The 22,752-nt window shown below is 45.3% G+C and overlaps 1 protein-coding gene across 4 annotated transcripts in view; it reads left to right on the top strand.

Annotated features, from left to right (window-relative positions):
• MTUS1 (microtubule associated tumor suppressor 1) overlaps positions 1-18,932 on the top strand; it is a 94,514-nt gene extending 75,582 nt beyond the window's left edge. For 3 of the 4 annotated variants that reach the window (XM_014945556.1, XM_014945558.1, XM_014945557.1), the window contains 8 exons: positions 2,472-2,538; positions 11,396-11,610; positions 12,111-12,216; positions 12,814-12,887; positions 13,111-13,206; positions 15,755-15,871; positions 17,295-17,392; positions 18,234-18,932. In XM_014945556.1, the coding sequence (XP_014801042.1) occupies positions 2,472-2,538; positions 11,396-11,610; positions 12,111-12,216; positions 12,814-12,887; positions 13,111-13,206; positions 15,755-15,871; positions 17,295-17,392; positions 18,234-18,450 (990 nt within the window). In that variant the 3' untranslated portion in view covers positions 18,451-18,932. Of the gene's footprint in view, positions 1-2,471; positions 2,539-11,395; positions 11,611-12,110; positions 12,217-12,813; positions 12,954-13,074; positions 13,207-15,754; positions 15,872-17,294; positions 17,393-18,233 lie in introns of those variants that run through there. The other variant, XR_001412448.1, reaches the window with a different exon arrangement.
• The last annotated feature ends 3,820 nt before the right edge of the window (positions 18,933-22,752 follow it).

Genomic DNA, 22,752 nt, shown 5'->3' with positions numbered 1-22,752 from the left:
TAGTGATGCCAAAGGGTCTGCAGTGTGGTCCAGCCGGGAGGCTGAGGGGGCAGGATTTGTGATGTTTTACTGACAGAGTGGGCTGGAAGAATTCAGGTTCAAAAATGACTTTTTGAGAACTAGAATAAAGATTAAATATGCAAACCAAGGGGGAGGGAGCACATTATTAAAAACACTAATAATAATAAAAAAAATCTCTTAAGTGAGTTTGTCTGCTAATTGAATAATGGGTAAGGTGATGGGAAAAGCTTTGGAAAATCCCACTGGGATCCTGCAGCACGTAAATAGAAGTGCTGTGGCTGTGTGACTGGCTCTGTGAACCCACGGGGTGGTTGTGCCCCAGTGCTGGGATGCAGCTCACACAACTCCCTGCAGCATCACCATTTCACCCTCTGCTGCCGTGTCCCTCTGGGGCCGGGTGCTGGGCTGGGGGTGGTGGGGAGATGACTCATCTCCTCCCCTCACAGAGAAGAGAGTCCTTCAATAACCCAGCGCCCTGCTCCCCTGGGAATTCCCTGTGATGGGCGAGGCGTGGGCTTCAATCTCTGCCCACCCTCACCCCAAAGAGCCTCCGAGTGCTTCATGTGAAACTGCAACGCGGCTACTTAATGCCAGCGTGTCAGTGTCCACATGACTGGTATCACCACTTAAAGGGGAGTGATGAAAAGGGGGAGCTTTCCCCATCCGAGGTCAAAAATACAAATATTTCTAGGAAAGGGCTGGCTTTTTTCTTCTAACCCACCTTTTCAGCTGCAGAATAATTCCCTGTAACTTGCAGCAGATGAGAGTGCGTAGCATAAAAATCACTCATTTTGATTAGTCTTGTGTCAGACCTTAATACATGACTGGTTTCTGGGGGCTCCCTCCCTCTATTTCTTTTTTTTTTCTTAAGAATGGAGCGTTTTACTGCTTTATAGGTTCTGTAATGGGTATTCCCCACCTCCAGGACAGGATGCTCTTAAGCCAGGCGACCCAGTGAGCAAGGGCAGGTGTTAGTGATGGGGGGGAAAGGGAGAAATGGGCTCTAAAGGTGAGGTTTTCCCTGGGAAGAAGCAGGTGCAGGAGTGGCCCTGCCAGTGTGGGAACCCATGGGCTGCGCTCAGGTGTGCGGTAGCTAATGGAAAAATTCTGATTTTGTTGGGGGGGGGGGTGGGGGGTGTATTTTTCCCCCCCCTGTGTGTCCTGGCTGAGGCAAAAGGATGAAAAGTTGAGCTGTGACTGAGGGTGGTGAAGCTGCTGTAGCTGCATCTCCCCCATTCAGCTCCGGCCTCCCGCCGCTTCATTTTTTGCATCCACAAATGAAGTGTGAAAGCAAGCACCCGGCTTAAAAAAAAAAATAAATAATCATCATCTCGGTTACCCGGGGAGAAGGGTCTGGCTGCCTTTGGTCGCCGGGGGAGCGAGGGCTGGGGTGAGGTGTGGGTCTGGGCTGCGCTAAAAGCAGGGCTGTGGCTTTAAGCGCTCGCTGGCTGCCTGTGCCAATTGCAGAAGCCGCAGTATCTGCCGCTGCTGCCGGGAGCCATCGGCGCGGAAGTGGGATAACCTGGGGAGAGACAAGGTCCAGCCTCGCCGCTGGGCCACCACCACCGCACCAGCCCGGCCTTGGCTGGCGCTTGCCACCACCTGCCCGTCACCCATGAGCGCCGGGGGGACCCCGCCGGAGCTGGAAGATGGGCTGCTCCAGCAGCAAACTCTGCCTCTATTCTCAGTGTGCCGCAGCGAGGGTAATGAGGATTTCTTTCCCCGGGAGCACCTCGGCAGCGGGAAGCCTGGACCTTGTCCCCTGGGTGCGAGGTGACGGTCACCCAGCCCCGGAGCGGCTCGGCCGTGGACCTGGCCGTCCCCAGGGCGTGGGGCTGGGGACAGAGGGGACAGGAGATGGGGAGGTGGGCTCCTCTGCTCCTTCCCAGCACAGATGGGTTGTGATTCTCTCGGTGTGAGGACCATCATCTCCCTTAAATTTTAAGGCCGGCGGGCGGTGGGGTGGGCTGTGTCCAACTTTGCACTGGGCTGTGCCCTTCCCGTGGGGAGGACCAGGGATTTAGCAGAGTCCTCGGGTTTGTGTCTGAATAAGCCTAAGATAAATATTTAATGCTTGCCTCTTTCATGTATGTACCACACTTTTGTGCCCTTGACAGCTCTCGGTTGATTTGTTCTGTGAGCCTTATGTTGCTACACCCACCATAAAATATATAATTAATTGCTGCAAACTAGGATTTCAATTGCAGCGTTATCCTGGAAAATAGCTGGTCTTTGTTTTAAAGTACAACTTCCTTAACAACAGCAGAACATCTGTGTATTTTGTAACAGCAGAACTGTTATCCTACATGATTCATATCTTGGCTTCTTGCTCCTGCCTCTTGTTTTCCTACAGGACACATGTAAGTTAATTATTGGAAGGTGCCCTGCTTGGATCACTAGTAACCAAATATTTGGGTTTGTTTGTTGTTTTTTTTTTTTTCTCTCTGCAGAGGGAGGAAGCTCTGAAACACCGGAAGGAGTTATCTCAAGAACTAGTTAACCTTCGAGGAGAACTAGGTAAGTATTTTATTTTTGTATTCTTCACGAGAACAGAAACACAGCAAACCAGATCTGTGGGAGGACAGATGCCCCAGTGCTGTAATGGCAGTCATTTCATTCCCCAGCTGGATTCTGCTCGGATGCTTTAGTCGCTGGATTTCCCTGGAGCCCTGGGAGCCTGACCCCAGGTTCACCGAATTCCTGGCACCAATCTGCCTGCGCCCAGCGGGGCCTCCTCCCAAAACATCCACCCCATGACCAAAAATGCTTTCTTAAAAACGAGAGGGCTCCTTAGAGGGTATATATACTTCTGTTTGATCCTTAATTCATTTGCACGCTGTCTCCTAGAGACTTGCTGACAAAAATCCATCAACCTGTACAATACGCTGCGCAAAAATCTGCATTTTTACAAGCCTTAGTGGCTTGTAGGTGAGTGAGTGTAAAATGAACAGGAGGAAAAGCTATCAGGCTAATGGGATTTAATCTTTGAACTCATCCTAGTGGACAGCTATAATGTGAAATTGAGCCATAATGTGTGGGGGCTGGTTTTGCCAACTTTGAAGCTCGATTTAATTGCATTTAACGGTAAATTCATGTAACTTATTAGAACTTGAAGCAGAATCGTCTTGTGGAGTGAAAAAAGTCATTGGATTGAAAATGATGGCACTTGAAAGTGAAGCTAGCGTTTCATAAAAGCACGCTTCTGTTGTGATGAAGCCCCTTTAAAAAAGAAAAAAAGGCTTTGAAAGCAGAAGTAAAGCATGTGGAGCAGTTTCAGATACGTCACTTATTATTGAGAAGTTGGAAATGTTTATTTTCACATGCTTTGGAAGCTGGGCATTATCGCAGCCAAGTCGGAGCGTGAATGTTGGTCTTGTTACGTGCAGGTGGTGCAGTTAATGTTCAGATTTATTTTTTAACACTGATTAGTCGAGGTGGGCATTCCCTGGCAACGACTCAGAGCTGGAAGCCTGGTGGGGAGGGAGGGGTCTCCCCGTGCACCCGGCTGAGGCAGCAGAGCCCAGCTCTGTCCCTGTTACTGTCACCCAACTGAGAGGGGTTACAGGGGCACGTAGTGATAGGATGAGGGGTAGCAGCTTTAAACTGAGAGAGGGGAGATTTAGATTAGATATTAGGAAGAAATTCTTGGCTGTGAGGGTGGTGAGATGCTGGAACAGGTTGCCCAGAGAAGCTGTGGCTGCCCCAGCCCTGGAGGGGTTCAAGGTCAGGTTGGACGGGGCTTGGAGCAACCTGGTCTGGTGGAAGGGGGGTTGGAACTGGATGGTCTTTAAGGTCCCTTCCAACCCAAACCATTCAATGATTCCATGTTAGAATGCAGCTTTCTGGAAGCTTGATGATGCATAAAACTGCAGACATGAGAATGGGGAGTATGAGAAGCAGAGAAAGCCTCACAACCTTACTAGACAGAGAGAGCACCAAAGGCACTGCAGAAGGTTGTAGTGTTTTCTTTCATGGAAGCGTGGTACCAGAAAGCTGAGGCTTTTCTCGAGCGTGGTGCAGTCTGGCATCTGTGGAGCTGCAGCTCTTCACCCTCCCCCTGATGCAGCACCTGGGCTGTGGTTTTGCAGTTGTTTTGGGCAGGTCTCAGTAGGGGCTGGCTTTGAGAGAGCCTGTCCTTCCTCAGTCCCCCTGTGCTGGCACTGCTGTGTGCCCGGGGACCTCTGCCAGTGAAGTCTAGTGGCTCCAAGTGCTGTTCTGCTGAAGCCCCTGGGCCTGGCTCAGCCTGTGGCTGAAGGAGCAGAGGAAGGGGAAGGAGCAGCAGGGTAGAGGGCTGTGTCCCCCGGCAGCTGCAGCAGCTTCTGTCAGCAGAACTAGAGTTTCAGTGGGGAAACGCGTTTCTTGCATTCTTACAAAGTTGTGTTATAAATAATGTGAATGAGACTCACCTATTTTATTGCGTACAAACGTGTGACGTGGGCAAACCCATTTGTTTAACTTCTCATGGAAACGACTTCAGAAGAGTTGCTGTCAGAGCAGAGCAGCCTCTATTCTTCCCTGTGCCCCTATCGTCAACATTATTTTTCCTTTGCTGACCTAGGTTCAGTTTGTCACTCCTCAGGAAAGGGAAAACTCGGCTTAGATGGGCAGACCAGAAGCTGGCTGGCACTTTGCCCATCACTGCTTTTTGGTGGTGGTTTGGTGTCTTTTTGGGAGTGGGTTTGGGTTTGTTTTGTTGAAAGCTTAGTTCTTCTTAAGGGTGCCTCCCTCTTAAATGAGCTTCCTGTAAACTTGTTACCTCCATGCTTTGATTAGTGCCCTGCTGAGCTCCTCTGAGGGACTCCCATTGCAGGAATATGCCATTCAGTACGTTGATAACTAGAAAAAAAACCAGAAAAACTTCAAACGTGACCAAACCTGATGGATCTGTGACACCAGAGCTGTCAGAGCGGGGGGATGGTGGCTGGTGGGATGAGGCCACCAGCCCTTCCCTCCGCAGGAGCATCTGGATGGCAGCCTCGGGCTCCCTCCCCTTTGTGAGGTTTCCAGGCCGTGGTTTCACTGAGACATTTATCTTCATGCAGCTCCTTTGTCTGGCCCACGTCACGCCTCTGGGCTGCTCTCCTCAGCCTGGAAAGGGAGGGGATTTATTCACAGAAATTAATAACTACTCAGGTCTGCAGTGCTACCTGGCTTTAAAATGATTATTTTTAATTAAAAAAAAAAAGTTAAAAAAGTAAATAAAATAAGCCAGCCAGCCCTCATTTGTTGACAAGGTGTGAGAAAATCAACAGTAGCCTCAGCTGAAAATAATCTGTTTAAACACACACCTGCTAATCAGCTTTCTGTTGCCGCTGCTAAATGGATACGGCAGAACTTAAGATTTCCATAGGCTATTTTGACGTGAGCACTGGGAATTCTGATTCCCAGTATGACCTGGGCTCAGAAAGTCCAGTACAGTTTGACTGTTGCCTTGGCCCCATGGACACGTGCCCGTCTCTGGTGGGGTCCCAGCTGCCATGTTTGTGATGGCACTGGGCTTGCAGTCTGGGAAGGGGCAGCCCAGGAGGTGAGTCTGGTCCCCGGGTGAGCCCAGCTCGGAGCAGTCTGGTCTGTGTGTTGCGGGGTTTGGGAGGAAGGTGGAGTGTCCTGCAGCTCCCACCCTGAGCAGCTCGGGCTCCTCCATTTCTCACTTTGAAGTTTAATTGTGCGCCCTCCCGAGCTCCGGGAGATACCTTGCAAAAACAAACTGCCTCGCTGGCACATCGGCTGGTTTGCTGGGTTTTCTGTTACAGCCCTTCCTACCAAGACAGCTTTATGTGTAATGATTTAAATACGTGTTACGGTCCCAGAACCTGCCCCTGGCTGTGGGGAGGGTGGGTCCCAGACACCACTTTCCACTGGAAGCCCCTGCTGGGATTAGCAGTGATGGTGTGTTTGGGGACAGGCCTTTCCAGAGGAGTTCAAATTCCTTAACAGTCAGGTTCTGAACTCGGGTTTCCTTAAAATCTCTAACCACAAAAGCTAAACTTTGTGGTTTGAATGTGAAGTCCTCGTTTCTGGGAGCCTGGAGCAGGTAGGGATTGTCCGGTCACCGGTTTCCCTCATTAAGATGCAAGCCAGCGTCTCAATTATTCCTAGTTTCCTGTTTAATTATGTAAGTAGAAGTTGCGAGAGCTGCATGTTTCTTCAGAGGGATGGGGAGGGTTCCTGTGCCCGACACGGCCAAACCCAGGCCCTTCTCTCTCCCCTCCTCTCGCTGCGTCACAGTTGATGTTTTCTTCAAAATACCTTCATGCTATTTTTTTTTATTGATAAAATGACCTTTAAAATGTTACGGAGGTTGGGATAAAAAAAAGCCTGTTGTGTTTTAGGGACAGATGGAGTGAATGTGAATTGGTTTCCAGGTGTTGGTGGTCCTTAAAATTACTAAATAGTAGGTAGATGTTTCTATCGATTATGAAGACAGGTTGAGAGTTGGGGGGGTTCAGCCTGGAGAAGAGAAGGCTCCAGGGAGACCTCAGAGCCCCTTCCAGTCCCTAAAGGGGCTCCAGGAGAGATGGGGAGGGACTCCTGATCAGGGAGGGGAGCCATAGGATGAAGGGTGATGGTTTTAAACCAAAAGAGGAGAGATTTAGACTGGATACCAGGAAGAAATTTTTCACTCTAAGAGTGGTGAGAGCCTGGCCCAGGTTGCCCAGAGAAGCTGTGGCTGCCCCATCCCTGGAGGGGTTCAAGGCCAGGCTGGATGGGGCTTTGAGCAACCTGGTCTGGTGGGAGGTGTCCCTGCCCAGGGCAGGGGGGTGGAACTGGATGATCTTGAAGATCCCTTCCAACCCAAACCATTCCATGATTCCATGAACTATTTGGGGCAGGGCCTGACTTGCCACGAGCGGAACGCTTGCCCGCCTGCTGACACTGTGGTGTTGGCAGCAGTAGAGGACAGGAACTTATGTCCTAGCAGATACCTGAATGCTTCATGCGTATGTTCAGCCAGACCCACCTCAGTGCAGCTCAGAGCATCCTTTTTCGGGCTGCCCACCTGGGTACAGCCTGCCCCAGAACTAAAATGTGCAATGTGGCTCCACATCCTGCACCATTAGTCTGGTTACAGAAGCACCACCAAGTTGGTCATAAACTTGAAAGCATGTTTGGGTAGAAGAATTTCCGATATTGAGAATCTGCCAAAACCAGGAATTAATTCTTAGATAACAGTTTGTATAAGGAAAAAATTCTGTGGAGAAGGAAATGAGCCTTTGTGTCTCCAGTAGACGTACTGATAACCAGAACATACACAATAGACCTTACAGTGTGAAACACAAAGAGCAATAAAGTGTTACGAGCTGTGACATAACACCGTGCTAAATATTTGATGTTTTCTGCTAATTATCCCCTTTTCACATCCCCCCCGTCTATTAAAATGCTGCTGGTTTCTGTCCTAGTGACCTCTGTTTCAAAATTTCAGACAGTCTAATGGCTTTTCTTAAATCATAACTAGACCAGGGAGTGATTTAGATGAGTCTACGAAGACAGTTGTTGTTTCAAAACAATTTAATTCAGGATTCAAAAAAAAATTCTATTATGTTTTATCTTCTTAGAGCTATGGTTATGGTGACTTTTAGGGGAATGTAAATGGCAAACTGTTTTTATGTAAGCAGTTCAGCCAGAAGGACTGGATTGGAGATGATGAATTGTTTTATAATGAGAAGCAGAAAAAACTAAATTTTGTAAGAAGACGTTGCACAACGTTAAGGTCTTATCTCTTGGCTACTTGAGAAATACGAAATAGATTTCTTGGGGATACTGAGGCAACTCCTGTGGTCCTCTGCCTCGGCTGGCGCTGCTGTTGATGTGGTTTGGATCTGCTGCCCTTGGCACTCGTGCAGGGAGTTGCCTCGTGCCCCATTCTCCACGCTTCTGCTCTGCAGAGATTTGTTTTATGATTTTGGCACACACAAAGCTTTGCAGTGAAATACCCAAGATGTAAGTAGCCATCGTTAACAACTACACATGGATGTTAATTTTACGTGTCAGAACTGGCGTTTCTGATCTGAAGATACGCTCTCACCAAATCCCAGAAACTTCCCGGGATGGCCAGTGGTTCTGCCCAAAAGAACCAGGCTCTTAGTTTATTAGAAACAGGTGTTAAGAAGCCTAAAAATACAGATTATTCTTGCTTCCTGTTGTAATAACCCAGGGAGACAGTGTTGTGTGATTGGGAGGAGAGGCTGGGACAACCAAGTGGGGGACAACTATTAACTATTAATGGCTTTACTATTTGAATATAGAAGCAAATCTTGCTTCTGGCGGCCAAATTCACCATCCCATGTGCTCTGTCCTGAAAGCTTGAAAGTGTGTAGTGTTAGAGGTGAGACTGAACCAACTGAAGGGACAGATGGATAGTGCAGCTTTTCATCTCTGTGGCTTCGTTTTTCTCTCAGATGCTCTTGGACTTTTTGTCTCCTGCTGTTTTCTCACCCAAGGTCTGTGGCCATAGCGTGTGGTGTAACGAGGGTGTGGGATGCAGAGGGGAGCGCTGTAAGGGGGGAGAGGAAGCACAGAGTCACGTACTAAAGCTCTGAAGCATGACCTTCTGGTGTTTCTGAGGTAGATGAGGGATCGAAATAGAGATTTTGTGGATGCTCCTGGAAGAGCCTGTGTTCCAGTTAGAGATTTTTCTTCAAAATCAAGCACCAGCTCAATGAGAAAACCCTTGAGTAACCATCGGGTTTGGTTAGTCAGGAGTTTTGCAGCAGCCCCTTGCAGTGGATGAGTGGTGAAATTAAGGAATTAGATGCCTTTTTCATGGCTTGTCCCTTTCTTAAATCAAGGCAGTGTACAGTTATAAATTAGAGGACTGGATGAGTGGTGAAATTAAGGAATTAGTTGCCTTTTTCATGGCTTGTCCCTTTCTTAAATCAGTGTACAGTTATAAATTAGCTGAAGAGTGGTGAAATTAAGGAATTAGATGCCTTTTTCATGGCTTGTCCCTTTCTTAAATCAAGGCAGTGTACAGTTATAAATTAGAGGACTCACTCTGGAGATGGATAGGGCTGTGCAAGATACTTGACACTGCTGCAGACGCTTGAATCTTGAATATGGAGCCAAACTTTGCTTTATGGGACTTCTCGTAATTTCAAATCAAGAGTTCTTCAGTCGGTGCTTTTGCTAAAGCTTCACCCGGGCAGGTTCTTGCACGGTGGTGATACTGGGAGCTCGCTGGTGGTGTGGTGGTTCTGCTCCTGGTTTGGATGGCAGGGATTGAGGTTGGGCCTGCCAGGAAGCGTCGCAGCCTCCGGCTTTGCAGAGACCAGACGTTACCTTCAAGGTAACACAACCTTCACCTCTGCCAGTGCAAGTCTTAAAAGCGTGTGTGTTTGCCTTTGTAACATTAGTCTGCTCGTAAATCTGAACTGCAAACTGGCTGGACAAGAGCCCATGTGTCTGTTGGCTTTGACAAAGGCGTGGTTTGCTATTTGCTTTTTTTTTTTTCTTTCTGCGGCGTTTTGCATCATGCGAAGTGGTGCGTGCTGACATTTAAAGATAAGACAATGACAGGCAGCACATTCCTGCAGCTAAATGGAGGCAAACGAACGGCTCCGGCCTTACAAAGAAAGAATTGATGGCTGCTTTTAAAGGAAGTGGATTGTTTGAAACATTTTGTTGCAGTTCTCTCCAACGAGGAAAAGGAGTCACCTGCCTCCCAGCTCTACCCCCTCACTCTGCTCTAGGTGCTCAGATCTGTTCTGCGTGCCGGTGGCTCTGTAATGTCTCCCCTTGGCTCGTTGCTGGGGTCTTTGTGTTATAAAATGATGTCCCCTACCTGTGATGGCTCCTCTTCCCCAAAAATGTGATAATACGAGCAGATATACTCAATAACTTCACAGCAATGTGATACGATAGAAGCGTCAATGCTAATTTTCCATTTCTTTTCCAAAGGAAGCAGTTATAGAAGTCTATGGAAGGAATAAATACAGGGAAATAAAAATCTTTCTTGCTAGTGGTATGGAAAGTGTAGAATACAGTGAAACCTGCTCGGGCTGCAGAGAATGTTGGGGGACGTGTTAGTTAAACCTTCAGCTGCATCGTTGCCAGTCCTGGGACATCTCAGCTTGAACCCGTCCCGATCAGCAGATCCTTCACACAGACCTAGCATGGGGCACAGCTCAGTTAATTAACACTAATTCAGGCAGACAGAGATTGATTTCCGTGCAGTACCGCTCTCTCTCTGGCACTTTCTAGTTCAGCTGTGGGTCCCAAGTGAGGGCAGCAGGGCCAGGACTTCTTTAGTTTCCTTAAAAGAGAGCGCAGGTGTCATCCGTGGAGGTCCTCACTTGCTTTCCATGAGCTGTAGCACAGAGAGGTCCCACCCCAGGGCAGGCTGCTTGCCCATGAGCCTGTGAAGACACTGTACTTTGTATATCCTAAGGCTCAAACACAGCTGTGATGAGAATTTCCTGTACAAAAATCCTCAAATTTTGCCATGCTTTTAGGTAGAGTTTATGTTTGGGCAGTGTGCCACGCTGCTCTACGCTGTGGGCAGGACTCCCCTGGGTTTGATGGACGATCCAGTTAACCTTTTAGTTGATTATTCTCTTAAGCAGACACTCGCCTGATGAAGTTATTTTAAGCCAAAGCCCTGGAGTCTGTAGGGAAGCAGCTCTGCTGAAGGCTGGTGACCGTGGGCCTGTGCAAGAGGTCCCATCCCACCCAATCCCAGGCTCCAGGAGCTGGGAATGCTGGATTTCAGACTCCACAGTACAAGCTACTCATTCCTGCTTTGCTTTTTAATCTGCTGTAAAGGTGGGGAGACAAACCTAGGCAGTCTTCTTAGCTGACTGGTGTTTTTGTGATATTTTGCACTTTTTGCCTGAAACTATTCTGTATCTTGTGTATTTAAGTATCCTGGGCACGTGCCAGTTAGCGGTACGTTGGGAGACGGGCGGCTCTTCTCTGCTGCACATCTGAGTGTGGTCTTCAGCATATTAAGACTTTCAAATTTAGCTAAGTGGTTTATATATCAAAGAGTGAAGCACTCTGAGAAATCCACTACTGGAATGGGATCAAATTAGGTAAAGTAGCAAATCCAATTAATTTTTTTTATTGGAGCACTCCAGTGTCTCTGGTGAGACATTCATTCTTTGGTGTCATGACGAACTGTCACGTTGGTGCTTCCTATATGGGTTCTTGGCTTAATCCTCAGCGTAAGAAACACTGAATTTGGTATTTTTACAAAGATCTTTTCACATGTCCTTGGACACATTGTGCTTATTTCATGGATAAATTATATTTGCCTTTGTATAACCACGTTGCTGTGCAGAGTCCTATCCTTAATACTTGTAATGAAGATGGTTCAAGTTCAACGCTAATTTCACCAATTACTTCTTTTTCTTTTTTTTTCTTTTGACACCTTCAGTAAGCACTTCTGCAGCTTGTGAGAAATTGGAGAGAGACAGGAACGAACTGCAGGTCGCTTATGAAGGGTTTTTGCAGAAGTTAAACCAGCAGCATCGCGATGATTTAGCTGAGCTGGAGGAGAGGCTCAAACAGTTCTACACGGCAGAATGTGAGAAACTCCAAAGTACCTGCATTGAAGAAGCTGAGAAGTACAAAGCGCAGCTCCAGGAGCAGGTTTGTAACGTTTGGGGTAGAAATAGTCTCTAGGAATTGCTTTCTGCTACAAAGGAGCCTTCAGAGAATCCTGCAGTTATTTTATCTAATGTGAAACTCCACTATAAAAACATTACTACCCTAAGCTGCCCAGATCTTAAGCTTGTATTTAAACGTGGTGGAGGTTCCTCATGCTCTGCAAACTTCAATGGCTTTTAGAGCTCCCCTGGACATTTGAGGCAGTTTTAAGATTTATAGAACCACCCCTGGCCAATGACCCTGCTTTGCAGCAGCTCCATGTGTGCCACAGACACATCCATCATCCTGTTGGCCGTGGCGAGCTGTAGGCATCATTTGCATCTATTAAGTGTTGGATGTGGCGTAGCTTCTCCTGTGGCCATCTGCTCAGTGCTGCCCAGACCACTGGAAATGTACTCGAGGTACATTGGGACAGCACTGTAAACGAGGGTCAAGTTGACACACGTAAAGAGGGGGAAGATAACCATGTTGTTATATTGCAGGTGGACAACTTAAACATCACACACGAAAACTTTAAGGTGGAACTTGAAAACAGCCACTCAGAAAAAGTAAAGGAGCTGAAAAAGGAGTATGAATCCTCTTTTTCAGGCAAGTATTTTGTATTCGACTGCACTTGCCCTGTTACTGCCAGTCACACACGAAAATATTCAGACTTTTTCATCAGTATGTCCACTTCGTTGTTCTTGGCGGTCACCTGCTTTTAAACACATTGGCTGAATTCCTTCCTTTTCCTATAAGGAGCACCTCGAAATTGAAATTGGGGATAAGACTGACACAGGAACATTGAGAAATATCACCCACTGCTCACAGTGCAGTGGGGCAAAGGGTGTTTCTGAGGGAGGGGGTGGTGAGCGTGCTCAGTTGCAAGTGGCATTGCATCTCATTGATTCAAGTGATGACAGTGATTTGTGACAGTGGCATTGCATCTCATTGATTCAAGTGATTTGTGACATGTTGTCAACTAATTGGATATGTGAGGGGGTGATCAACAAACCTGAAGCAGTAATAGATGAGATGCCTTGTACGTGCTTTGGATCAGTTGATGATAAATGTTCTTTCCGTGTTTCTTTGGCTCCACACCTGTGTGTATGTGTATTGGTTGGCTTCTTGCGCTGCTGCTGCTTTTCAGAAAGAGGTTTCATGTCTTACGTGGTATTAAACATCTGCAAAAATAACTTCTTGCAGAGCTCAAGAGTGCCCATGAATCTGAGAGGAAGTCGCTTGAAGATTCCTTCAAAGAGAAGCAGGAGTTGCTGGAGGTTTGTTAAGGGTTGGGGTGACTGCAACAGTCAAACTTCAGAGGCAGTTTGGAGACATGCACTGAAGTCTTGGTCAGTCGCTTGAAGATTCCTTCAAAGAGAAGCAGGAGTTGCTGGAGGTTTGTTAAGGGTTGGGGTGACTGCAACAGTCTCAAACTTCAGAGGCAGTTTGGAGACGTGCACTAAGGTCTTGGCCTAACTACACTGTATCTTCTCATTTCAGAAAAAAATCAATGAATTGAAATGTGAAAACGACTCTCTGAGTGAGAAGCTGAAGTTAGAAGAGCAAAAACAAATAGCCAAAGAAAAAGCCAACCTTGTAAGTCTTGATCCTCAAAAGTAATGCGGATGAGCAGATGGTGTAAGCCTGGGTCTGTTTCATTGTGTAAGACAGGTTTGCAGTGAGCCCTGATAGGGCTCCCAGGCTCATTAAATATTTCGTGTAAATGACTCACCTACCAGAAGATTTTCTCAATCTCTACAGTGTTGTGTATTAACCTCACCATTGTAAATCCATCAAGCTGCTGACTGTCTAAGCCAGTGGCACAAGTTATAGCCACAGATCAATTGAAGAGCTCTGCTTATGCAGAAGTTGTGCTGTAGCTTTCTCCTAGTTGGTTCTAAGGGCTCTATGATCGGTGCGGGCACCTCTCGCTGCTACGGAGCTCCCTCCTACTTGAGTCTTTAATGCGTGTATTCAGACACAGATGTGTGTTCATTGCTGATTTATCCTTCAGATATATTTCATCCTGCCTTTCCTCCCAAGGCTGCTCTTATCAGTGACGCTCCGGGGTTAGACACGTCCTCTGAGAGAGGTTTCTCATGCACTGGGAGGGTTGGACACAAGCACGCTTATCTTTCTGCTTACCTGGAAATAACTGGAATACCAGTAGTATTGCTTTATTCCACCATGAGAAATTCCACTAGTAGAAGTTGCTCTAGTTTTCACTGGAATTTGATTTCTCTGCTTACCTGGAAATAACTGGAATACCAGCAGTATTGCTTTATCCCACCACGAGAAATTCCATGAGAAATTCCACTAGTAGAAGTTGCTCTAGTTTTCACTGGAATTTGATTTCTTTTTTTTCTCTCTTGCTACTTATTCTCATGGTGGGACAGAGCTGCCATGAGAAGAATCTGCACCCACAGTGTGTTGCTGTGGTTGGGAGAGGGGGTACCAAGGAGAACGTGCTGTGCACTGCTCTGGCACCTCAAACTGTATTCCCCAGCCGTGCTCAGAGGTTGTTTAATTTAAAAGAGCAATAGCCAAGTGCCTTTGCGTAGCTGCAAATGCACTCTGCATCCTAACAGCGTAAGAGATACCATAAGCTGGAGGCTTCTCTAATGCTGATTTGACCCAGAATATTCTTCTGCACTATCAGAATCCCCACTGGCCCTTTGAACACAGCCATGTATTTCCAACTCTCCAGTATTGTGTAGTGTCACTTGATACTCCCAGCTTTTTGGCTAAAACCTTATCTAGGCCTCCTGGTCTTTTTATCTGGCTCTGTGTTCTAGTGGCTCGGATTCGACTTTATGAAGACATGTTAAGACCACTGGGGCAGAGGAGGGAAAAGAAAAAAAATAGATTAAATTTTGAACAAACTGTAAGCTGCACTTTGGCTTTTCAGGGTCACTTTTCTGGCTGGATCCCAGATTCCACGTAAAGCCACAGAAGGGAGGAACGAAGCTCAAATTGTCTGCTGCCTCCTGTGAGGCAGCACAGCACACCCTGCTCCCACGTGGGCTTCTGTTCAAAACTAGAAATTAAATGAGAATCACTAACACCACAGTCCGTACCAGCAGGGAGGAGGGTGAAATGTGGAGGTTACCTGAGACATGGACTGGCTCTGTCCTGCTGGGACACAAACTGGGGTTCCTGGTCTGGAAGCAAAGCTGCTCCTCGTGTGGCACACCAGGATTCTTACCCAAATATGCTAAAACAAGTTTTGTTTGTTTTTAAAGATAAACTTAGTTACACAACAGGCTTAATCATTGGTTGATTTCTGTTTGCGTTCCACTTGGGCTACCTGGAAATGGGCTGAGACTTGCTTTATTTCTTCTGATTTTTGCCCGTGACTTTGCCTTTGCAATGCAGAGTATGTTTTACCCCATGGTGTTTGAACGGTTCCTTGCTGTGGAAAAGGCGTCCCTGAGGAAACCAGGTCTCACCCTGCCCTGTCCCCTCTCCACTCCACCTCCAGGGAAACAACAACAAAAAAAGAAAATAAAAAAGGAAGTTCAAACTTGCTGTATGGTAGCTACATCATGGATGTACAGCAGCGCAAGATTTTGATGTGTAATTGCATTGCTGGGCTTTAAGAACGTAAAAACAAAAATTTTACAGAAAAAGCAGCTTCAGGCTCAAACCAGGGAAAATCAGCTACATTTCATGGCTTGAAATTTCGGGTGGTTTTTGAACTACTGCAGCATCTGAAAACGTTTCAAATGTTTACTCTAATTACCTCTTGGGATGGGTTATGAGTAATATGAAATAAATTTTGGAACTCCTAGCCTTACAGGGAGGCTTTGGGCACTCCCGTAAAACAAGTTTTGCTGTGACAGCTCTAGTGCCTTCCCTCGGCTCTACAAGGGCTTTTCACGTTTGAATAAACTGTTTTCTGAACAGTTTCTAAGGAAAACTCCCCACTGTCCACCTACACCTCAGGGCAAACAAAAGCAGACGAGAAAGTGGCAGCAGATCTTTTTTTTTTTTTAATTTATTTTAAACTGATCAACTTGATTTCACTTAGAACGAGTAACTTTCATTACTGCATTTATTTTCTTTCTCTTCCTAAATAGCAGAGAAACACTTAAATTGTTCCTGAAATTGCTGGTACTAAGCAAACTCTCTGAAAATCTTTCAGAAAAACCCGCATATTATGTATCTGGAACAGGAGCTGGAAAGTTTGAAAGCGGTGCTGGAGATCAAGAACGAGAAACTCCATCAGCAGGATATAAAGCTCATGAAGATGGAAAAACTGGTGAGTTTTCCTTGGGGTCTGGCAGGTGTGGAATGTGTGTCCGAGTTACGTCCTGATAATGAACTGGGGCTGGTCAGTCTTTTGTGCGAGGACTAATTTTTTTGGTTTAAAAGGAAAAATGAAATTATAATGGGACACACTCATGTTGTGGGTACAGTTCTGTCTGCATCAGGCTGTAACATAAAGAGGGGGAATCACAGAATGGTTTGGGTTGGAAGGGGCCGTAAAGATCATCCAGTTCCACCCCCTGCCATGGCAGGGACACCTCCCACCAGAGCAGGTTGCTCCAAGCCCCATCCAGCCTGGCCATGAAGGAATCACCAGATGCTGTAAACGACCTTTTAACCTCTTAAGTAAACTACTGGTTTGCATAAACTGTTGCTAAGTTAGTACAGGGTTTTCTGGGAGCCTCTTCCACCTTTCCTTTCCTTTTTCCCCCTCTTTTCTCCTCCACCCCAAAGAAAAATTCCTGACCTGCTACATTAGCTTGAGTGTTACGGAAGATAAATTGCGCTGTCAGGAAAACATTAACATGGAAATGATCCCAATTAAACAAGAAGGGCTTGAATATGAAATGGAGTAATTGTTTAGAGTTGATTAGCTTAGGTCAATCACTTCAGCTATTATCTTTAAGCTACTTCTTGTGTGGATTTGCTCCTGATCTCTGCATAATTCCACATGAAGAAGCAATTTTGGGGAGAGAACTTGTTAATTACATAGCATGTCCTTATTTGTGGCAGGACAGAGCCCTTATCCTGGGCGGGGCCTTTGATCGCTGTTGTAATACTCACTTAAGCAAGATTTTAACGAGGCAGTACGGAACGAGGTTTGGATACAAAGGACTACATTGGTGCCAAGTTGTTCAGAATCTGGTCTACAGCCCTGGTCTACAATTAGGAGTAAATTACTAGTAACCCTTCGTCTTCTCAGGCAGACGTTGGCCACAACATAGAAGCCCTTGGACCATCCCACCACTTAATCACTGTTTTTGCTTAACTTCTGGTAACATGCTGCACAATGAAGTGGAATCAGGGAGAGCTGTTTAAGCAGGGGAGCTCTTGTGTTTGTCACATTAGTGTGTTATTTCTAGACAGTCTTCCATCTGTCTTCTGCTGCCCGGCGCTGGCAGAAGTTACTAGAACGTGCTGGTTAACTAGTAGATCCCTTAACCAGTCCTCCTTGGCTGGCAGCTGATCAGCACAAGTGGCAAAATGCCAGTGTTATGCAAGGGGAAGGTACGTAGGATCCGTTTGACTATTATGGATTATTAAGCAACAATATCAGGTTAGTCCCACATTACTCTGGGTTTTGCACTTACTGCAACAAGGTCTGCAAACTCCAGATTATGAAAGTGATGCCTCAGTCAGCATCTTGATGATCGCATGTATGGGTTTGATTTTAAACTGTGACCTTTCTTTCTCAGCTGGAGAACAACACAATCTTAATGGATAAATTGAAGAAGGTTCAGCAAGAAAATGAAGAATTAAAAGCTCGGATGGACAAACACATGGAGCTTTCAAGGTAAAAAAAATCTCTCTGGACTTTAGATGTTCTTAAGAAGCAGGGGGAGGTGCTCCTGTGACAAGAAAGAACATTTTGAGTAAATTATTAGTGACTGGGATGTTGTAGTACTCCGTAAAAGAACTCACCCCTTTCTTCCCCACTTATATCTCTACAAATGTGTGTTCCTATGTAGAAGCAGCAGCAGGAACAGATTGTAAGGGGGTGAAGGCTCAGTTCATTCTTCAGTGCTGCAAAGTAGTATTTCAGGGAAGAAAAAGCAACTCAGAAATATCATCTTTATTGTATATTGGCTCTTTAAAGTGTTACTGGCTTGTGAGCTGAACCTGGTTTTACTTATAACCACTTCAGTCGAGTGATTTGTCCCCAGTTTAGATCAGTGAAAAGACCAGTGTGTTTTATTTAGCAAGAGCAGCAATATTTAAGGCAAATAAAAGGGGTGTGATGTTCTTTTAAGTTAAACTATTGTTTAAACGGAGGGGCAAACTCTCCCAGGCTGTAGGAAACTAAAAGAAATGCAGTTTCTGAGCCTGCAGCAAGGCCCAAGAGCTCCAGCATGGCCATCTAAAAGCATCTGCTGCTGTAAGTAGACAAGCCTCGCTTTTCAGATGCTTTTTCTGGTCTCTAGGAATGTTTCTTATTGGGACTTTCTCCTGCTTTCTGCAAGCCACCAGTTCAAACGCAGCACGGATGAGAAAATGCTAAATCCTCCTTTTAAGGAGTTAATTGTTGTAAGCCAAGGAGGGGTTTTTGCAGTTTGAAACCTTTCTCTATCAGTGCAGTTTGGTGCTGCAGCCTGCAGCTGGGGCTGTGTGTGCTGAGGTGAGTCTCCCGTTTGCAGGCAGCTCTCCACGGAGCAGGCGGTGCTGCAGGAGTCCCTGGAGAAGGAGTCCAAAGTAAACAAGCGCCTGTCGATGGAAAATGAAGAACTTCTGTGGAAGCTGCACAACGGCGACCTGTGCAGCCCCAGGAAACTGTCCCCCAGCTCTCCCTCCGTGCCTCTTCAGTCCCCACGGAACTCGGGTAACTTCTCCAGTCCCACAGGGTCACCGAGATGACACCATCTCCTGAGGGGAAGCGGGGATGGCATTTCATTTGCGATCTGCAGAACCGATCCGAACTTTTAATCACCGGAGCAAGAGCTATATTAGCTGATTATGACGACTGACCATAACTGGAAACTATTCGGTGCAAAAATGGTGGTAAAGAGACTGAGAACGTGGGAGAAAAGACACTCGTGTTGCTCCTCCCAGAAAGACTTGTTTATGACCTCTACGGACGTTGTTGCACAAAGCACTTACGGAGCAAGGAAAGACTTGTTCATTGCCTTTTCACCTAACTATAAGAAAAAGCTCAGGGGCTTAGAGATAAAGATCACAACCTTTATATTATGTTCCTTATCACCGACACTTTTTTTTTTTAAGGCTGTGTGTGTGCGTGCGTGTGCTGTGGATGGAAGGGATGGATGAACACACTCTGCGTGTGCCTAAATGCTGCCTTCTTTGCTGTGTACGTAATAAAGGATAAAAGCTGAAGACTACACATGGACACGTACTTCCTTGGTAATGCTGCCAGCCTGCCTGCTTTAGCAGAGGACCCTCCCCTGGGCATGAGGAGAAACTGCCACTAGGACTATAGAGGTTGGTTCCCTTCATCTTTTTTGCCTTCCATTCAGTTAAAAAATGGCAAGGAAAGCTTTGTCAGCTGACTCAGTCGTGTCTCATCTGTCCTGAGTAAGCAATGTTTATTTAATTTTCAAAACAAACAATTGCAGCCGTATTTTGCATGGATTTTTGGTTTAATATCCATGCACAACTCTGCCATTTGAGTAGAACTTTTTTTGCAGGATACAGTGGATTTTGGCTTTCAAGTCAACCAGGTTAGAACCACAGTAGCCCTCAAGGTCAGAAGTTACTTGTCAAGTTGCAGGTTTAGGAACCTTGACCTTACCTTACCTGCTGAGAAGGAATACTTATTTCCCCCAAACAGCGTGCCCATTGCTGAGGATAAACTAGATGTAGATTTGGAAGCCAAAGAGAAAAATGCAATAATTGTCACTAGGTGCATTCTTAACTCGGTTCTTAAGAAGAATCTTAAGTAATTTGTGAATTCCAGTTTATCTGGTGACACACTTTGCCTTTTTTTTAAGTGGGAGCATTTGTATTAATATTCTTCAGGGTAAATTCACCTGAGGAAGAGGGGGAAGGTGGTAGCTGTGGATTAATCTTGCTAATTCTGCCATACCTTCCTTCTGAGACTGCAGGATAGTGGTGTTTTGCCAGTTCATTGGGCAAACAGAGCCTGTAGGAGAGAGTGTGTAAAATAGGGGGAAAACTGTCCTGGCTGCTGGAACTGGAGGCCGAGGGTGTCAGCGTTCCTGGAAGTGCTGTGTGCTCAGCTCCTGCTTCAGCAAGGTAAACCCTCGCTCAGACTGTTCAGTATCTCTACGTTGTACCTACTAAACACAGGTTTAACTTCAAATTAGCGTTTCAAAACACCATCTGTGCTCACAATAGCTTGGGTTTTACAGTCCCACTGCCAGGGCCATTGTGATTGCTGTTTAGCTAATGCTGGTAACTAGTTACACAGGTACCTTGTTACAGGACATTGTATCTGCTGAGTTTCCTGGTGTTTTCCAGTAGCTCGGGGACAGGAATCAAGGGGGTGGAAAGCATGTAGGGAACTCAACTGGAGAACCACTTCAAACCATTTCACCCAAGACTTGAACAATCTTGGCTAGTAATGAAGAAGACAGAGATATAAACAAGACTGTTAACAGTGCTCATGCAGTAAGTAAACTTGTAATATACAGTGCTCATGCAGTAAGTAAACTTGTAATATTTTTTTTTGTTTGTGAACAATCTTGGCTAGTAATGAAGAAGACAGAGATATAAACAAGACTGTTAACAGTGCTCATGCAGTAAGTAAACTTGTAATATACTTTAACTTGTGATTGACTATTTCATCATTAAATTGACTTAATTTTCCACAATGTACAAGTCAAGGGTGCCATTTCTGTGGAACATTATGCTCTCTTTTAATCCTCTTTAGGGCACTATAGGTACCACTTGTTAGTGGTGTCTGTACTTAACGTGTTTTCTAGGGGTTTCAAATTTAACTACGAAAATCCTTTGCGGGCTAAAGCTTGGCTTAAAGTATATGTTCAAACACTTTTATTTTCCATGGTCAAAGAGACTTGATCACATGTATTTGAGCTGAATGCTTTAAAAATAAATTTTTTTGTACTGATTGAAGGGTTTTTCTCCTGCTTGTATTAGTCAAGTCATCTTTAAGAGGAGGAACCTTCCTCCAAATACTAAAATTTCTTGGTACCTGCTCAGCACAGCAGAACAGTAACAGTGAAGCTTCACTGCACAAATTAGTAATGTTCTCCTAACCCGTAGAAAAACTTTACCTTTGCTACTCTCAAGTTGGCAGAAGTTACACATGGATGGCTTGTGATTATTAGCAATTCAAGTTGGCTGTTTAAAAAAGAAAAAAAGAGGAGAATGTAGTTAACATTTTTACTAAGCAATAATAAAATACTTGAGTACAGTTGGCTTAAAATAGGGACCTGATGTGCATATGCCCAGTAAAAGGCATTAAAATGCTCATCTTGTTCAGGAACTTTTTTTTTGTGTACGAAAAGCCACAGGGTTTAGCAACTGAACAGGTCGTGTCACAAGAACACTTGTCCAGCCACTGGTAAGAACTTCATTATCTCAGTGGTAATGTCAGTGCCTCAAGTAAAACGTGCAAGAAGAGCACGTACAAATGTTTGAAGATCAAATATAGGATATTCCTGTGTGTAACAGAGAAGGGGAAAGCTCCTCCAGGCTAACAGTACAAAAAAGTAAGTATGGTGTAGTAAATAATACAAGAACTGATATTAATTTGTCAATAGTTTCCCTCCACAATACAGGAGACACCTCACCTCTAGATTTCTTGCAAGTAGAATCTTTAATGCTCTTATGAAAAAATGACAAATCCTTGTTTATAGAAATCAGACTACAGAAGTACCTGTTCAGTGTTTGCTCTGTTTGTCCGAAAGGATTTAGTAATTCTATTCATTTGTAAGCACTGTTTCAATATTTTTCTCTGTTTCAGTATTAATATTTCAAGCTTTAACTTAATACTAACTGTTAGCAAAAGCTTTGTTTGATCCAGTACTTTTACCTAATTTTTGGTAATTTCTTTTGCATAAAGCTTCTTTCAGGAAAAGCTAGAAACCTGCTCACCATAAAAACACATACCAAAGGTCTAGTGCTAGTCAAGCAATTAAACAAGTGACTGTCTTCAGATACTCAACCTTAACTAGTAGTTCCAATGCTAATGGTAAGTTTCAGAGGAAGTTACAGTGCCATTTATAGCTGGTACCAAATAGCTTGTTGCCATTCAAACTACTCATAACATGGGTCACTTCCCTTCAGTACTTTTCTCTAAAGGTCTTTTTATTCGTTGCACTGTATTTGCTGCAGAATTTGAGGTGAATCATTTCCTTATGGTAACTGAAGACTTGAAGTTTCTCCAAAGACACTTGCATGTCACCTGGCATCATGCAATCCATACAGGAAATTCCTTCTATGCTGTAAGGAGCCACTGAAGTTTAAAACTGTAGCTGCCTGACAGCCAGGAAATGGTTTAGGTCTGAGCTGGAGTTAAAAAGGTCATCAGAAAGTTGGAATAATGACTGAACCCTGAAGATACAAATACCTTCTGTCCACTGGTGCTGCCTGGTCTTAGTAGAGGGGTGACTGAGGTGTGGAAATAGAAATAACAATGCTGGCAGGTTTAGGCATGAGACTTTGACGAGTCACTTAAATTTCATTTCCCGGGCTTCATTGTCTTACTCTGACTGTTCATTGAGGTGGAAATGTGTAATTGCATCAATGTGAAAAGAATCAGAAGCCTGCCCGGGAGGCTTTTGGTAAAATAAGAATTATGTAAAATACATAGTAAGATAATTCTCGTGGTTTATGATGAGAATTATTTTGATATTTACCTGGGGGAGGAACCAATCACCAAAAATTCTTCCTTAAAGGCACTGCTGCTGTAGCTATAATCAGCATGTGATGGGCAGACACGAGCATGACACCCGAGGGAGCCTGCTCCAGCAGTGATGCAGTGATGGATTCACATGGCTTTTTCTTCTCCTGCCAACCTGTCCCCGCAGCAGTGATGCCACCACAGGAGTCACCGCACTGTGGAGAACAAGCCTAAGCAGGTGCCGCTATCTCCCACCTGCTCGGTGTTTTAAAGGAAATCAATTGTCAAATTAAAGGCTCAAAAGCACTTTGCTTTTAAGAAGTTGACAAAGGCTTCTGTAGTTCAAAGGGAAATAGAATGTTCTGATCAATGAA

The sequence above is a fragment of the Calidris pugnax genome, unplaced genomic scaffold (genome assembly GCF_001431845.1).
Source record: "Calidris pugnax isolate Ruff unplaced genomic scaffold, ASM143184v1 scaffold58, whole genome shotgun sequence".
NCBI classification, from domain to species: Eukaryota; Metazoa; Chordata; class Aves; order Charadriiformes; family Scolopacidae; genus Calidris; species Calidris pugnax.
This window is presented reverse-complemented; position numbering and strand designations above follow the sequence as displayed.